Source organism: Rhinopithecus bieti, unplaced genomic scaffold (assembly GCF_001698545.2).
Source record: "Rhinopithecus bieti isolate Rb0 unplaced genomic scaffold, ASM169854v2 scaffold_10088, whole genome shotgun sequence".
NCBI classification, from domain to species: domain Eukaryota; kingdom Metazoa; phylum Chordata; class Mammalia; order Primates; family Cercopithecidae; genus Rhinopithecus; species Rhinopithecus bieti.
In genome coordinates this window covers 405,902-421,989 of record NW_016806409.1, presented here as the reverse complement: position 1 = coordinate 421,989, position 16,088 = coordinate 405,902, and the positions used below count along the sequence as shown (strand labels likewise).

The 16,088-nt window shown below is 56.5% G+C and overlaps 2 protein-coding genes across 14 annotated transcripts in view; one reads left to right on the top strand and one right to left on the bottom strand.

The window, feature by feature from the left end:
• The first annotated feature begins 5,440 nt into the window (after positions 1-5,440).
• Positions 5,441-11,780, top strand: SLC25A39 (solute carrier family 25 member 39). Of its 9 annotated transcripts, none has more exons than XM_017876055.1 (12): positions 5,441-6,093; positions 7,830-7,929; positions 8,063-8,122; positions 8,554-8,598; positions 8,854-9,026; positions 9,638-9,705; positions 9,847-9,971; positions 10,175-10,348; positions 10,677-10,786; positions 10,968-11,049; positions 11,128-11,208; positions 11,290-11,780. In XM_017876055.1, the coding sequence occupies exons 2-12, from the start codon at positions 7,845-7,847 to the stop codon at positions 11,403-11,405; spliced, it is 1,119 nt and encodes a 372-aa protein (XP_017731544.1). In that variant the 5' UTR covers positions 5,441-6,093; positions 7,830-7,844; the 3' UTR covers positions 11,406-11,780. The 9 variants fall into 9 exon arrangements, with proteins under 9 accessions (XP_017731544.1, XP_017731548.1, XP_017731546.1 ...); XM_017876059.1 differs by lacking the exon at positions 5,441-6,093 and adding an exon at positions 6,525-6,679 and having other exon boundaries at positions 8,878-8,987; XM_017876057.1 differs by lacking the exon at positions 5,441-6,093 and adding an exon at positions 6,525-6,679 and having other exon boundaries at positions 8,854-8,987.
• Positions 11,781-12,758: 978 nt separating this feature from the next.
• The window catches only part of RUNDC3A (RUN domain containing 3A), a 10,779-nt gene continuing 7,449 nt past the window's right edge, over positions 12,759-16,088 (bottom strand). For 3 of the 5 annotated variants that reach the window (XM_017876048.1, XM_017876049.1, XM_017876050.1), the window contains exons 8-11: positions 15,859-16,016; positions 14,936-15,073; positions 14,731-14,837; positions 12,759-13,350 (exon numbers count right to left, since the gene is read on the bottom strand). In XM_017876048.1, the coding sequence (XP_017731537.1) occupies positions 13,208-13,350; positions 14,731-14,837; positions 14,936-15,073; positions 15,859-16,016 (546 nt within the window). In that variant the 3' untranslated portion in view covers positions 12,759-13,207. Of the gene's footprint in view, positions 13,960-14,730; positions 14,838-14,935; positions 15,074-15,858; positions 16,017-16,088 lie in introns of all 5 variants that reach the window. The other 2 variants (XM_017876052.1, XM_017876053.1) reach the window with 1 other exon arrangement.

The window sequence follows — 16,088 nt, the reverse complement described above, 5'->3', positions numbered from 1 at the left end:
AATGAGCCATGATCGTGCTACTGCACTCCAACTAGTTACAGAGTGAGAGACCTTGTCTCAAAAAAAAAAAAAAAAAAAAGGCGTGGGTATGCGGGTAAAACAGAACCATCTTCCAGGTCTGAGAATTGCAAACATTCCTCATGTGTGTAATTGTATGTAATTGTCCAGAAAGACAGAGGGAAATTGAGAGACGTGTTCTTGTTGTTGGAAAATCCCTATTGTGTCAAACTGTCCTACACCTTACAGGGCATTTAGCACCCGTGACCTGCCATCTATCAAATGCCAGAAGCCCCAGTCTTGTGACAACCAGAAATGGCAGTGGCCTCATAAATTTCAAAAAAAAAAAATGTCCTCTAGGGAGCAGTGACACTGCTGTTTGGAACGACCGTCCGGCACGCTCTCAGCACCTGCTATTTAATTGAACTCTGTCTTTGAGATTGTTTTACATAATGATATAGAGATCTGCAGCCCTCAGCCCCCACCCCACCTGGATAGGTCAGGGAATGCCGCCCTTTCAAGGCTGTGTGGATTTGTCACATGGAGATACGGTCATGCAATTAACAGTTCCCTTTCACGGGATGTTCTGCTGTTACAAAGAAGACTGCAGTGAAGAAGTCCAAGCTGGTACCATCATTTCGCACTTGTACGAGTAGATGACTAGAAAACACTTAGAAGTGACCTGGCTGGGTCAAGGGTTTGGGCGTTTAGAATTTTCCTAGCTATGGCTAAAACTACCTTCCATATTAATCCACGCTCCCCCAACAGAGCAGAGCCCTGGGACCCAGGCTGCGGGACATTCTGGAAAGTCTTAGCCAGGACCCTCTCCCTCTAGGGGCCCACCTCCTCAGACCACACCCAGAGCCCCCCAGTAAAGCCTTGGGTGTCCAGACACTTTCAGGCCACCTTCTCAGGCCACAGAGGCAGGGGGAGACAGAGGACTTTCCCAAATTGGTCTGATCCCAGCTGTTATTTATATATACACACACACACAGACACAGATATATACACACAAATATATACACGCACACATACACACATACGCATATATATATATTCTTTTTTTTTTTTTTTTTTTTGAGATGGAGTCTCACTCTGTCACCCAGGCTGGAGTGCAGTGGTATGATCTCAGCTCACTGCGACCTCCACCTCCTGGGTTCAAGCGATTCTCCTGCCTCAGCCTCCGGAGTAGCTGGGATTATAGGCACCCGCAACCACGCCTGGCTAATTTTTGTATTTTTAGTAGAGACAGGGCTAACATTTTTCTACACTGGCTTTTTTTGTTGTTTGTTTTTTGAGGTAAGATCTCGCTCTGTCACCCAGGTTGGAGTGCAGTGGCAGGATCACTGCTCACTGTAGCCTCCACCTCATGGGCTAAAGCAATCCTCCCACCTCAGCCTCCCAAGTAGCTGAGACTACAGGTGCACAACACCACACCCAGCTTTTTTTTTTTTTTTTTTTTTTTTGGAAGAGACAGGGTCTCCCTATGTTGCCCAGGCTGGTCTCAAACTCCTGGACTCAAGCGATCCTCCTGCCTCAGCCTCCCTCACAGGCGTGAGCTACCAGACCTGGCTTCTTTTTTTGCTGAGCCATTTAAGACTAAGTTACAGACATCATAACACTTTGTTCATCCCTAAACACTACAGTATGTGTTTCCTAAGAACAGGGCATTCTCCTACAAAATTACAGTATTGTTATCACACTCCAGAAATTTTAACACTGATAAAGTAATATTGGACAGGTGCTGTGGTTCACGCCTATAATTTCAGCACTTTGGGAGGCCAAATTGGGTGGATCACCTGAAGTCAGTAGTTCGAGATCAGCCTGGCCTACATTGCAAAATCCCGTCTCTACTGAAAATACAAAAATTAGCCGGGCATGATGGTGATACCCGTAATCCCAGCTACTCAGGAAGCTGAGACAGGAGAATTGCTTGAACCCGGGAGGCCAGGCATGGTGGCTCATGCCTGAAATCTCAGCACGTTGGGAGGCCAAGGTGGGTGGATCACCTGAGGTCAGGAGTTTGAGACCAGCCTGGCCAACATGGGAAACCTGGTCTCTACTAAAAAAAAAAAAAAAAAAAAAAAAAATTAGCCAGGCGTGGTGGTGCAGAGCAAGACTTCATCTCAAAAAAAAAAAAAGTAATATCTATCATACAGACCTTATTCCATTTTCTCCATTTGTTCCAATGAAGTCCTCCATCATTCCCCTACTCCTTTCCATCCTCAGAATCCATTCAAGATCAGACTACATTTAGCTATGGACCTGGGATTTGCACTTTTCCACTGGGCAGTAGGGGGCGGGGGCCTCAGAGGTTCCGCAGCCCTGGGCCCTGCTTTGGGAGGCTACTCTAGATACAGACAGTGCTGGCCCTGGACTCAGAGGTGCTGGTGTGGTCCCATCCATGGGTGAAACCCTTGAGTCCCACTTTAGTCCCAGAGATGTCTTTCTAGGCCCTGGAGGTGCGAGCTGGATGGGACACTGCCCCTGTCTCAGGGCTTGCCCTGGACAAATTCAGCCTTGTAATAAACTGGCCCTTTGGGTATCAGGTGAGGACTGGTCCCTCAGTCTCCACAACCACCCCTGCAGCTGGTACTTTCTTCTCCTCTTTTACAATTAAAAAGGGAGAGTTTCTGCTTTTCCATCTGTGCGAGGAAGCTGCAGATGGCCACATGGGGCCACAGGTTGCCTCTGGAAAGACCACTGGGTGCATAACCAATGTAAACCTTGCCTGAGTCAGCCAGGTCAGTGACCACCTCTGCAGCCTTCCAGGCTTGCTCCTCATGGGTGGGCGTGTCGAGTCAGGCCTCCAGAACTTCTGGAGGATGTCAAGGCTCCTCCTCCACCCTGACCTGCCACAGTCATTCTTGGGAGAGACTTCACGAGGTCCAGAGGTGTCCCATCACCCATGGATAACCTCTCCAAAGGCCACTGCTTTGGTCACACCCATGAGGCCACATGGTTCTCTAAGCTTCAAAGCATTTACATTCTGCAGAAGGCAAGGACTGTGATCCACACGGCTCTGGGCCCCTGGCAGGGCTCACAGAACTGTTTATTGACTCTTCATGTGGCTTTCAGAGACATGACATTAAGAATCTGTACGTTAGGCGGGGCAGGTGATATGGTCTTCATTTTCAGATGAGGAAACAGGTATATTGACAAATCTCCAAAGATCCTATCTAAGATCATCACAAAAAGAAACCCGGAAATGGAGTGCAAGGCCCTCAAAGTACTGTTGGGGAAACAGGCTCAGAGGCCCCAGGTTTGATTCCTGGCTGTACTACTTTGCGCTGGTGACCTTCGTTCTGGGTGTAAGGAGATATTATTATCCATGACTGCATATTAGAGGCAGAGGTGGGGCCAGAATCTGGGGAACTTTCCATGCCACAGGTTCTAGAGAGCAATTAATAACAATACAGTAACAGCAACAGTTGTCGTCATAGAATGCTTGCCATGGGCCGGAGTTCTAAGCACGTCACAGCTATGAATGCATTCAATCCTTACATCATCCCTAGAGGAAGGTGCATTATCATCACCATCAGCTCATTTTGTAAATGGGGAAACTAAAGCTTAGAGGTCTTAAGACACTTGCTTGTAAGAGGCAGGCGAGATGGAAAGCCAGGTCAGGGCGCTGCTGGAGCAGAGCATCTGGGCTGAGAACTGGACAGGGTGGGAGCCCATCTGGCTCAGGCACTTTGGGGGATCTAATGCTGACTCTTTCATTTAAGTGACCTTGAGGGCCTCCCTTTTCTCATCCGTAAAATGGAAGAGTGTGTGCAGGGAAAGTCTGGGTTCTCCTCCACACGAGTAAAATCACTACACACAAGAGCCGTCAGTTTCCTCCCGTTCTGTAAACCAAAACGTCGAAGTTGTCAAGAACGTTGGTGGAGAGCAGGTTCTCACCTTGACCGATAGTTTGTTTATCTATCTATCTATCTACCTATTATTTTTTGAGACAGAGTCTCCCTGTATCACTCAGGCTGGAGTGCAGTGGTGCAATCTCGGCTCACTGCAGACTCGACCTCGCCGGCTCAAGCGATTCTGCAGCCTCAGCCTCCCAATTAGCTGAGACTACAGGTGCGCACCACCACGGCCGGCTAATTTTTGTATTTTTAGTAGAGACGGAGTTTCATCATGTTGGTCAGGCTGGTCTCGAACTCCTGTCCTCAGGGGATCCGCCCACCTCGGCCTCCCAAAGTGTTGGGATTACAGACGTGAGCCCGACCTTGACTGATAGTTGATAAAATTATTTCGTGTCATTTCTGAACTCAGCTTGAGGTGGGAAGGGAATGGAAAGGACACCTCTTGGGTCCTTTGACCAGCGGCCCCTTTACGGGCCACAGATTGCACTCTCCTTGCTCCCAAGCTGGAGTTTCCGAGCTGTGGCGGAGCCCAAAGGCATTTTCTCAGGGAAAGCTGATAGTTGGCCCCTCGGCGTCCACGTGCTACCCGGCAGGCGCCTGCTGACTGCGCTGCTACAGCGCCGAACACCACCAGTAGGGGAATGAGGGGCGGGGAAGGCGATGACGTCAAAGCCAAGGCCTACCCTTCTTAAAGGCGCAGGCTAGCCCACCGCCTCCTCCCCCCGCCCCCGCGTGCTGGTTTCTCTGTTAGGACAAATAAGCACGATGGCGCAAACGTTCTAAACACGAAGTGGGTGGTGGGGCCTGGGGTAGGGGGTTGCCCCGGGAAATAAAGTGTCTCCCTGACAAGCGGGATTGGAGAAGGCAGTGCTGGACTTAAGCCCGCCTGTCTCCTGAGGAGGCAGCGTGGGCGCCTTGGAAAAAGCACCGGCCGGTTCCAATCTTGGGCTCTTCACGTCGAGCCTCAGTTTCACTCTCTGTAAAATGGGGTAATCTATTTATTTTTCTTTTTGAGACGGAGTTTCGCTCTTGTTGCCCAGGCTGCAGTGCAATGGCGCAGTCTCGGCTCACCGCAACCTCCGCCTCCCGGGTTTAAGCGATTCTCCTGCCTCAGTCTCCCGAGTAGCTGGGATTACCGGCATAAGCCACCACGCCCAGCTAATTTTTTGTATTTTCAGTAGAGACGAGGTTTCACCATGTTGGTCAGGCTGCTCTCGAACTCCTGACCTCTGGTGATCCGCCCGCCTCGACCTCCCAAAAGGCTGGGATTACAGGCATGAGCCACCGCGCCCGGCCTTTTTTTCTGAGAGGAGTCTCACTCTGTTGCCCAGTATGAAATGCAGTGGTGCGATCTGGGCTCACTGCAACCTCCGCCTCCCGGGTTCAAGCGATTCTCCTGCCTCAGCTTCCCGAGTAGCTGGGACTACAGGGGCCCGTCACCATGCCTGGCTAATTTTGTATTTTTAGTAGAGACGGGGTTTCACCATGTTGGCCAGACTGGTCTGGAACTCCTGACTTCAAGTGATCCGCCCGCCTCGGCCTCCTAAAGCGCTGGATTACAGGCGTGAGCCACCGCGCCCGGCCTAGGGTGATCTATTTCAACAATAACCTACTGCAAAGAGCTTTGAGACTCAAAAGAAATCACGATACGAGAGCAACCAACAGCAAAACGTCGGTGTCCTCCCGCCCTCAGTGCGCATTCCCTTCCCGCGCAGAAGTCATTCCGGGCCTTAGGCGGGGTCGTGATTTGCCCAAGGTCACGCGGAAGTGGGATGTGGCTCCCCATGGCTTTCCCGGCTCCCCCGGCCTGCTCTCGTCCCAGCCCGCCCGGCCCGGGCTGTAGCTCGGCTCACCCAGTGGCGCACACCCGCGCGGGGCCCTGTCGTTTACAAAGCGTTTTGCAGTTGCAGGTCTGTTCCGTAACCTGCAAAATGGGGGCGATGCTAAGGCCCGCGAGAGAAGTCGCCGCGAAGTTTTCAAGTCTCGGCGGGGAGCCCAGCAAGCAGCTTCGTCGTTATTGTGCGGTCTCTCGGCGATCTCGAATAACTCATTCTCACTGCCGCCGCCACGCACCTGAGGACCCCGAGGCAGGGGGCCAGTGTATCACCCTCGCCGTCCGGAAGGCGCTGGGGCTCCCAGTGCCGCCCGCGGCCGGGGCGGGGCTGGTGCAAATACGCTCTTAAGGACGGCGCGGCGGCTCACGCCTGGAATCCCAGCACTTTCGGAGACCGAGGTGGGCGGATCGCTTGAGCCCAGGAGTTCCAGACTAGCCTGGGCAACCTAGGGAGACAAAAATAAAAATAACAAATAACCCAGGCGTGGCGGCGCGCTCTTGTGGTCCCAGCTACTCGGGAGGCTGAGGCGGGAGGATCGCTTGAGCTCGGGAGGTCAAGGCTGCAGTGAGCCTAGATTGCACCACTGCCCTCCAGCCTGGGCGACAGAGCGAGGCTGAAAAAGATGCTGGAAGTGCCTGCTGCTGCCAGGTTTTAGCGCGACGTGGAGACCGCGACGTTGGCCTGCAGGTCTCAGCGCTAGACAGGCTTGGAACCTGCCCGCGCGGCCACGGCAAGGAGGCGGGACCGCCGCAGGTCACAGCGGAAACGCGAGTGGGCGGAGCCGGAGACACTCCGGGCTTGCGGATGGTCGGCCCGCGGCGGGCGGGGCCTCGCGCGGCGGTGTGGGGGCGGGGTCCACTTGGCTTCTTTCGGCGTTGGGCTGGGTGTTACGCGAGGGCGCGCGGACCCCACACTGGCGGCGGAGCCGGTATGGGCCCGCCCGGCCCTGGGCTCCGAGCCGCACGAGCACCAGCCTAGATCCAGGTAGGCGGTGCTGGGCCAGGGCTGGGGACGGAGATGGAAGCGGGGGTCTCCGGGCGGCCGTGCGAGCCAGGGCCGGTGCTGGGGCCGTCGGGCTGGCGTGGTTCTCCTCACCTGGCGGCTCTGCGCGCTCCGGTGCCGGGAGTGTCGCCTAGCGTCGGGGAGAGGTCCTGGCTCTACGTCCCTACTTCCCGCTCTCTCGGCTGCGCCCCGGGCCTGTATTTTGGGGCGGGAGGCCAGAGACTGCTTTTTCTCTACGGGCCTCTGGTCGGGCCCGTCCGGCCGTGCGGGGAGGGCCGGGCATCCCAGCCCGCAGTCCCGAGGAGGCGACGGGCCCTTCGTGGTCACTAGATCTGCTTACGCGTCACCATCGGTGCCCGGCCGTTCCTCGACGCCCGGTAATTTGGGCTCGCAGGTGCCCGCCCGGGGCCTTGGTGCTGGAGTGGGGGCTGCGCGGGCAACACAAGTATTCTGATTTTGGGGCCACGAGGGCCAAATCCGCGCCTGCACGTAGGAGGTGCGCAGTGGACACGTGCTAGGTAGACGAGGGAACGGCCCTGGCCCCTATTGCAACCGAGAGATAGATCTGGCACCCCAGCTTCCTTCGGAGCCACTCCTGAGTGACCTTGGGCAGGCCACCTCGTCTCCCCAAGCCTTAGTTTTCCCCGGCGGAGGGGGGTGGACAGTCTCTGCTTTAGAGGTCATTGCCAGGGTTGTTGAGGCAACCGATGTTTGGAGGGCGGTGGGTGAGGGTCAGGTTAAAGTCTCATAGTGGGCCGGGCGCGGTGGCTCACGCCTCTAATTCCAGTGCTTTGGGAGGCCTAGGCGGGCGGATCACGAGGTCAGAAGATTGAGACCATCTTGGCCAACATGGTGAAACCCCGTCTCCACTAAAAATACAAAAATTAGCTAGGCCAGGTGGTGCGAGCTTGTAGTTCCAGCTACTTCGGAGGCTGAGGCGAGAGAATAGCATGAACGGGGGTTGGTGGGAGGTGGGTGTGGAGGTTGCAGTGAGCCGCGGTGGTGCCACTGCACTCCAGCCTGGCGACAGTGTGCAGAGCGAGACTCCGTCTCAAAGAAAAAGTCTCACAGTGGCCCTGCCTCCTTTCCTGCCATCCCCGGAGTTTTGCTCCATTTGAGGTTTGGTTTTCAGGACTGAAGCTTCAAGATGGCTGACCAAGACCCTGGGGCTATCAGCCCCCTCCAGCAGATGGTGGCCTCAGGCGCTGGGGCTGTGGTCACCTCCCTCTTCAGTAAGACCTTGGGAGGTGGGGTAGGGGCAGGTGGGGATGGGGCAGAACAGAGATTGGAGGCTATGTGGTCCTGGGGGAGGAGTCCTAGGGGTGTGGTCCTGAAAGGAGCCCTCAGACCCACTTCCTCCCCCAGTGACACCCCTGGACGTGGTGAAGGTTCGCCTGCAGTCTCAGCGGCCCTCCATGGCCAGCGGTGAGTACCGGACCTGGAGCTAGTGAGGGGTGGTGCCTGGGCAAAAGAAAGATCTCCCAGAGGCCAGCCGTGGTTTCTCACACCTGTAATCCCAGCGCTTTGGGAGGCTGAGGCAGGTGGATCACCTGAGGTCAGGAGTTGAAGACCAGCCTGGCCAACATGGTGAAACCCCCTCACTACTAAAACTACAAAAATTAGCCGGGCTTGGTGGCAGGCGCCTGTAGTCCCAGCCACTCGGGAGGCTAAGGCAGGAGAATCGCTTGAACCCGGGAGGTGGAAATTGCAGTGAGCTGAGATCGTGCCACTATGCTCCAGGGTGGGCGACAGAGCAAGACTGTATCTCAAAAAATAAAATAAAAAGACCTTCCAGAGATGGGGTCCCTGGGGCGGGTGGGGGCTCTCCTGACTTGAGGGGCTGCCTTGTATTTTAGAGCTGACGCCTTCCTCCAGATTGTGGAGCCTCTCCTATACCAAATGTGAGTGCCCCAAGCCACAGGGAGCCTGGGAGGGTGCAAGGGGGAGAGAGTCCTTGTCCCTGTCCCCAGGGCACCAGTGGACTCCACAGCCATGGACTAGTGTATAATCCCAGGTCCCGCCAGCCAGTCCCATGACCTGCACCAGAACATCCACACAGGGACCTGGCCTTTACTGGTCTTCCAGGGATAGGGGCCCACTGCCTCCCTGCAAGGTTCTAGGGTCCTGTCATTATAACGTCCCTTGCCTTTCCCCAGTGCCCTCCTCTCTCCAATCCACAGGGAAGTGCCTCCTGTACTGCAATGGTGTCCTGGAGCCCCTGTACCTGTGCCCAAATGGTGCCCGCTGTGCCACCTGGTTTCAAGACCCTACCCGCTTCACTGGCACCATGGTGAGGAGCAGCTGGGTCCATAGGGATTCGCCGGTGTCGGTGAGGAGTTGGGTCTGGCTGGGCAGCAGACCCAGGAAAGAAGGGGTTGGGCAAGGCACACAGAGGTAGCCAGTTCAGTCAGAAGGTGCTTCCGGAGAAGGCAGTACCTCCATGAGGTGTTTGTTTTCTTTTTAGATGGAGATCTCGCTCTGTCACCCAGGCTGGAGTGCGGTGGCGTGATCTCAGTTCACTGCAATCTCCGCCTCCTGGGTTCAAGTGATTCTTCTGCCTCAGCCTCCCAAATAGCTGGGATTACAGGCATGCACCACCACCTGCCACTAATTTTTGTATTTTTAGTAGAGACGGGGTTTTGCCATGTTGGCCAGGCTGGTCTTGAACTCCTGCCTCAAGTGATTTATCCGACTTGGCCTCCCAAAGTGCTGGCTGGGATTACAGGTGTGAGCCACCGTGCCTGGCCTCCATGAGGTTTTTGAAGGGTGACCAGGTGTCCACCTGGACCCAACTGGGGTATTGCACGTGTAGAGGCAGGGAAGCTTGAGGGCTGTGGGCAGAGGCTGAGGGTGTCAGGCAAAGGCCCAGCCTAGGCCAGCCCCATCACAGACCTCACTTGTGTCCCTCCTCTTCCCCTGGGCTGGTGCCTGCTTGGCCAGGACGCCTTCGTGAAGATCGTGAGGCATGAGGGCACCAGGACCCTCTGGAGCGGCCTCCCCGCCACCCTGTGAGTAGCCAGATCCTGCACCCCTCTTCTCTGGTACCTCCTGACCCCTTGCGCCCTGTTGAATGGCTAGGTGGGGCAGGTGATGCTTTAAAAGTTTGGGTCCTTTTGGGAGTCCCAGCTAACCTCTCTCCGTATCTCCAGGGTGATGACTGTGCCAGCTACCGCCATCTACTTCACTGCCTACGACCAACTCAAGGCCTTCCTATGTGGTCGAGCCCTGACCTCTGACCTCTACGCACCCATGGTGGCTGGCGCTCTGGCCCGCTGTGAGCATAGTCTTGGGCAGTTGACCTCCCTCTGTCCCCACCTCTGCCCAAGCCCAGTCAATCCCAGCTCCCAGCCCCAACCTCTGCCAGCTTGGGGGTGCGGGGGATTTTCTAGGTCCCCAGACCTGGGGCAGCAGTTACGTGATGCCATGTAAGACCTGTGACCTGACTTCTCCACACTGTCACCCCCAATCCCCGCACAGTGGGCACCGTGACTGTGGTCAGCCCCCTGGAGCTTATGCGGACAAAGCTGCAGGCTCGGCATGTGTCGTACCGGGAGCTGGGTGCCTGTGTTCGAGCTGCGGTGGCTCAGGGTGGCTGGCGCTCACTGTGGCTGGGCTGGGGCCCCACTGCCCTTCGAGATGTGCCCTTCTCAGGTAGGCACCCGGGCTGTAGGGGGTGGATGAGGGAACCTTGAGGTGATACACAAAGGGTCTACGGCCAAGTCCCAGCTTTGTGACTAGTAACCATGAAGTTACTTAGCTTTTCTGAGCCATGGGTTTCTCATCTGTGAAATGGGCCTAGCAGGTAGAGTATTTGCCCAGGCTGTCAGGAGATTAATTCCTACAGAGAGCCTGCTTCCGAGCCTGCAATGTAGCAGACAAAGACTCACAGCTGGGAGGAAGTGGTGGCAGTGAAAGATGGAAGGTCTGGGACTACCTTCTTGCCCTCCCCATCTCTAATCAGTACATTCTCCACCCCAAGCCCTGTACTGGTTCAACTATGAGCTGGTGAAGAGCTGGCTGAATGGACTCAGGCCGAAGGACCAGACTTCTGTGGGCATGAGCTTTGTGGCTGGTGGCATCTCAGGGACGGTGAGTGGACTGGGCTGGAGGTGAGGCCAGTGGAGGGCTTCCTGGGGGGGGCCTGAGGGTTTTTGGAGATGCCCAGAAGCAGACCCCATGAGGCCTTTGTCCCAGCCGCAAGAGCCATCTGGGAGGTAGGGCTGGGGGTCCTGGAAGTGGAGCTGAGCCCTCTCCCTGCCCTCCCCACCAGGTGGCTGCAGTGCTGACTCTACCCTTTGATGTGGTGAAGACCCAACGCCAGGTCGCGCTGGGAGCGATGGAGGCTGTGAGAGGTGAGGGCCCAGACAGGTGTGGCAGGGGACAGGCGGGGTCCCGAATGGGGCCTCACTGAGCCGGCGTCGCGTTTGCAGTGAATCCCCTGCATGTGGGCTCCACCTGGCTGCTGCTGCGAAGGATCCGCGCCGAGTCTGGCACCAAGGGACTCTTTGCAGGTCAGTGTGTGGGTGTCGGGGTTGGGGGCAGGGCGGGGCCTGCGATCCTGACCCCTGACCCGGGCCTCCTTTCCATTGCAGGCTTCCTTCCTCGGATCATCAAGGCTGCCCCCTCCTGCGCCATCATGATCAGCACCTACGAGTTTGGCAAAAGCTTCTTCCAGAGGCTGAACCAGGACCGGCTTCTGGGCAGCTGAAAGGGGCATGGAGGCAAGGACCCCGTCTCTCCCATGGATGGGGAGAGGGCAGGAGGATACCCAGCCAAGTGCCTTTTTATCAGCACTGAGGGAGGGGGCTTGTTTCCCTTCCCTGCCGGCGACAAGCTCCAGGGCAGGGCTGTGCCTCTGGGCGGCCCAGCCCTTCCTCAGATGCAACTTCTTCCTGCTGCTCCAATCGTGGGGATCATCACTTTGCCACCCCCCAAGTTCAAGACCAAATCTTCCAGCTGCCCCTTTGTGTTTCCCTGTGTTTGCTGTAGCTGGGCCTGTCTCCAGAAACCGAGAAACCCTCAGCCTGGCATAGTCTCCCTGACCCCTGTTAATTCCTTAAGTGTAAAGATAATGAACTTCTGCCTGATGCCTGTCCCTTTGGGGCCTGGGGTGCCTGGGAGGGAGGATTGGGAGGGACCCTGGTGCTGGTTTGGGTGCCCGGGTGGCACCCATAAAGAGGACCTCTCCAGCTTGGTGAGAGTCAGTTGGGGTGAGGATCTAGAGTGTGAGGGACCACAAGTAGACATCCTGGTGGTGAGGTCCCTTTGGGGACCACCCCCATGTTAGGGTTAGAATAGGGGATGGTAGGGGCCGGGCATGGTGGTTCATGCCTGTAATCCCAGCACTTTGGGAGGCTAAGGCGGGCGGATCACAAGGGCAAGAGATCAAGACCATCCTGGCTAGCACGGTGAACCGTCGTCTCTACTAAAAATACAAAAGTTAGCTGGGCATGGTGGCAGGCGCCTGTCAAGTCTTAGCTACTTGGGAGGCTGGGGCAGGAGAATCCCTTGAACCCGGGAAGCGGAGTTTGCAGTGAGCCGAAATAGCGCCACCGCATTCCAGCCTGGCAACAGAGTGAGGCTCCATCTCAAAAAAAAAAAAAAAAAAATGGGGATGGTAACACCTTTCCTTAAGGGCACACATAAGTGACAGCAGAGGAGTGAGGCCTGCTTAACTGCCAGGCTCTGGCGCAAGAGGGGTCTGCAACTTTGGGCTAAAGCACCATTGCTGAGGCCGGCACAGGGCACTGGCCCCACCAGGGTGTGCCTCCATCCTGCCCCCGCCCCCCCCGCCCCGTGTGCTTGGCTTCCTCAGCCTGGGATTGAGCGAATTCTTAAAGGCTGTTGGGTTGGAGGGCACTTGCATGTCTTGGGCCTGCCGTGGGCAGACCTAATATTTTGGGCACTTAACACAGAAGATACCCACTCCCTGAGGGCTGGCCTGCCTGTCCCCACAGGGCACATGCTAGTGCTGCCTGACCTTGATCACGGGCCAGGCACTGACTCTACTTCAGACCTCAGGACGGGGCCCTTCCCCAGCCCCCCACATACAAGGCTGCCCTCAGTCCTCTGGTTTTTATTTGCCTGATCCCCTGCAGAGCTCCTGTCCTGGGGGCTGAGGAAGGAGTGACTCCAGGGCATACACAGGGACAGATGGAGAGGCTAGAGACTCGGAGGTGGGGGTGTGGAAGCTGGGCCGCCAGCTCCTGACAGGGAAGGGGAGATGAGTGAGGGAGTGCCAGGGTCACCAGAAGAATGGAGCAGGCTTCCCCAGGGGCTTCCTGTGGCTTGGGCACCCCTGCCTCCTGGCCCAGCCTGCTTTCCTCCGCAGCCCGTGCTGCCACAGGCAAGGAAGCTAAGGTGAGCAGAGGGGATCTTCCCCGAGAGAACCCTGGCTCGGTGGGCAGCGTTCTCTGCAAGGGTAGCCTGGACTGGGGGACTCTTGTTGAAGAAAGGTGGCAGGTGTCCATGGCCCCTGGCAGGTGGGGCTAGCACTGCCCATGCCGTTCCTCAGCTGGGGCTCAGTGCCGGGCTGCCCTCGGGACTGTCGCTCACCAGGCACTCGTTGGATTTGAAGCTCGCCAGGGACTTGCAGCTGGGAATGGAGGCCAGGGAGCCGCAGAGGCCCAGCATGGAGGGCGTGGGGTCCTTCCCTGGGGAGAGAGGGCAGGTGAGGCCGGGCAACCAGTCTGCATGTGTGGGAGTTGGTAGAGGGGTGGGCAGTGAAGGGACAGCCCTCAAGTCACCCCCCAGGGGACCTTGATATATTCCAGAGCATTTGCCATTTTCAGTTAAACTTTGGTTAAGCACCTGCCTGTGCCAGGCACGGCGCTGGGGACACTGTATTGTAATCGTCAGTTGATGTCTCTGTCTCCCCCTGAGGGTCATCCTCTCTCTTTGTCCATTTATTAAATACACAGTGAGCACTCGCTCTGTTCCAAGCACTGGGGATACAGAGAACGGACAAGACACGGTCCCTGCCCTCATGGAGCTCACAGTCTGGTGGGGGAGACAGACACACAGACAATCACAAACAGTGTGATGGGGCTACATGGCCACAGCCTGCCTTGTGTCAAAGAAGGTCTAGGGTCATCCAATACAGTGTGGTTGCTTATAAAAAAGAAAAGACGGGTTATCCAGGCATAGGGAGAACTAGGATGGGAAAAACCAAGGTGAAGCCAGGGATGAGGTCAACACAAAGTGCATGCGTTGAAGTCCTGGGCATTCGCTCGAAGGGAGCCACTAATTTGGCTCTGAGCTTCCTGGCAGCCAAAGAGAAGGGGAAAACAATGGTCAGGCAAGTAGTTCACAGTGCATGAGATAAGAGCAAATTAGTCTGAGGAGTTGCTCTAGAGTTTGTGAGCCCCCTGAGGATGTCATGACACTAAAAAGCCACTAAGCCCTCACCACATGACAACACTGGTGAATATCAACATCCCCATTTTACAAAGAATGGACTCATGGAGGTAAAGTGATTGACCAAGCTCACATGATCAGAGGAAGCACAGCCAGGATTTATGTTGGGTTCTGCGTATGCTGGGTTCTGACACCCCAAGTAAGCTCTCAATTGCTGTGCTAAGCCCTCAAAAAAGGCCGAGAGAGGCCGGGCACAGTGGCTCACGCCTGTAATCCCAGCACTTTGGGAGGCTGAGCCGGGTGAATCACTTGAGGTCAGGAGTTCGAGACCAGCCTGGCAAAACTCCGTCTTTACTAAAAATGCACAAATTAGCCGCGTGTGGTGGCGGGAGCCTTTAATCGCAGCTACTCAGGAGGCTGAGGCAAGGGAATCCCTTGAATCCAGGAGGCGGAGGTTGCAATGAGCTGAGATTGCACCATTGCACTCCAGCCTGGATGACAGAGTAACACTCTGTCTCAAAAAAAAAAAAAAAGAAAGAAAGAAAAGAAAAGAAAAGAAAAGAAAAGAAAGGCTGAGAGAATGAAAAAGGCTATGGGCTAGGACCTGCCTCGAGGCCTCAGGGCCTTGCTTCAGCCCTTCCTGGAGGGGTGCTGGGTGTTGGGTTGGGGGAGCTCACCGATGGGACCCCAGGGCTCCTCGTCCCGTGTGCCCTCTCCCAGGCGCTGGGAGTCCGAGCTCAGACTGGCTTCAGCTGACAGGGGCTCCGTGCTCATGAAGCTGTGTCTGCGGCAGAGCGAGTAAGCTGGTGCACCGGTAGAGGAAGCCCTTCTTCCCCAGGACGACCCGCTCTCAGGCCCAAGCCGCACCCGGCTGGGGCTTACCTCCGGTAGAGCTTGGAGTTCCTGGCGCCCTCGGCCCCATTAAGCGTTCCCAGTGAGGGCCATTGGTTGACCAGGGGTGTAGTGAGCTCCTTGGAACCCTGGGCCAGAGGGGCGTGGTCACTGGGGATCAGACCTGTCCTGGGAGGGGGAGGAGGAGTCAGGCCTGGCTGGAAGTAGGAGAAGTGGGGAAGGGAGATTCAGCAAGGGGATGAGGGAGGGGTCAGAAATGAAATCTGAGCGGCAAAAATGGGGATACGGTGTTGGGGTCAGTGGACCAGATCCCGGGAGGAAGTGGAGGTGGTACTGGGGTGGAGGGGTGACACGGATTCGTGCACAAATACTGGGAGTTGGAGGGAATGGCACAGTGTTATAGGGGTCAGTTGGGGTGATGGGGGCTTCAGTGGAGAATAGTGTGGGAATCCCTGAAGGGTAAGGTCGTCTTGGGGATCCTGCCGCAAGATAAGGGTGATGGAAAGGCTTAGAGAAGAAGTGTTACAGGGATCAGCAGGGGTGAGGTCGGGGGTCACAGCGGGTGATGACGGTCAGTGAGCCTGTGGTGCAGGTGAGTGAGGTGATGAACGCTGGGAAGTGTGCAATCGTGTTGAAGGTTGAAGAGCAACACCGCAGGTCCTTGTGAGTGACGTGGGGTCCCTGTAGTAAGGTTGGATGGCCACTCTAGCTGAAGGGTAACTGAGGGTGAAGTGGGGCTCTGGCTGTTGGAGGTCACTGGATCTTATGCTGGGGCAATGTTAGAAGATCATTGTGGGCATCTCGGGGTGGGCTGGCTGGATCAGAGGGTTGATGCTGGAGAGGTGGGTGCTCGTGTCGGGTGATGTTAGAGTCGATGGAAGTGAAGATGGGGTTCGCCCGGTGATGTGGTCGGGGCGGCCGGGGTCAGGGGTTAGGGCAGGCCATGCGCTCACAGCTGCTCCTGCAGCTCCAGGATCACGCCTTCCAGCTCCCGCTTCTCGCGCTGGTTCTGCGCCGCCGCCTCCTCCAGCTGCAGCTGCAGCCGCCGGTTCTCCGCCTCCAGGTCCTTCAACTGCGACTCGCGCAGACGCACCAGCTCCTCCAGGTAGCCCTGCGGGGCGCCGGCTCAGCCCGGGCGGTGGGGAGGACTTCCCGGCTGCGGCCCGCGGCCCCGCCCCGCCCC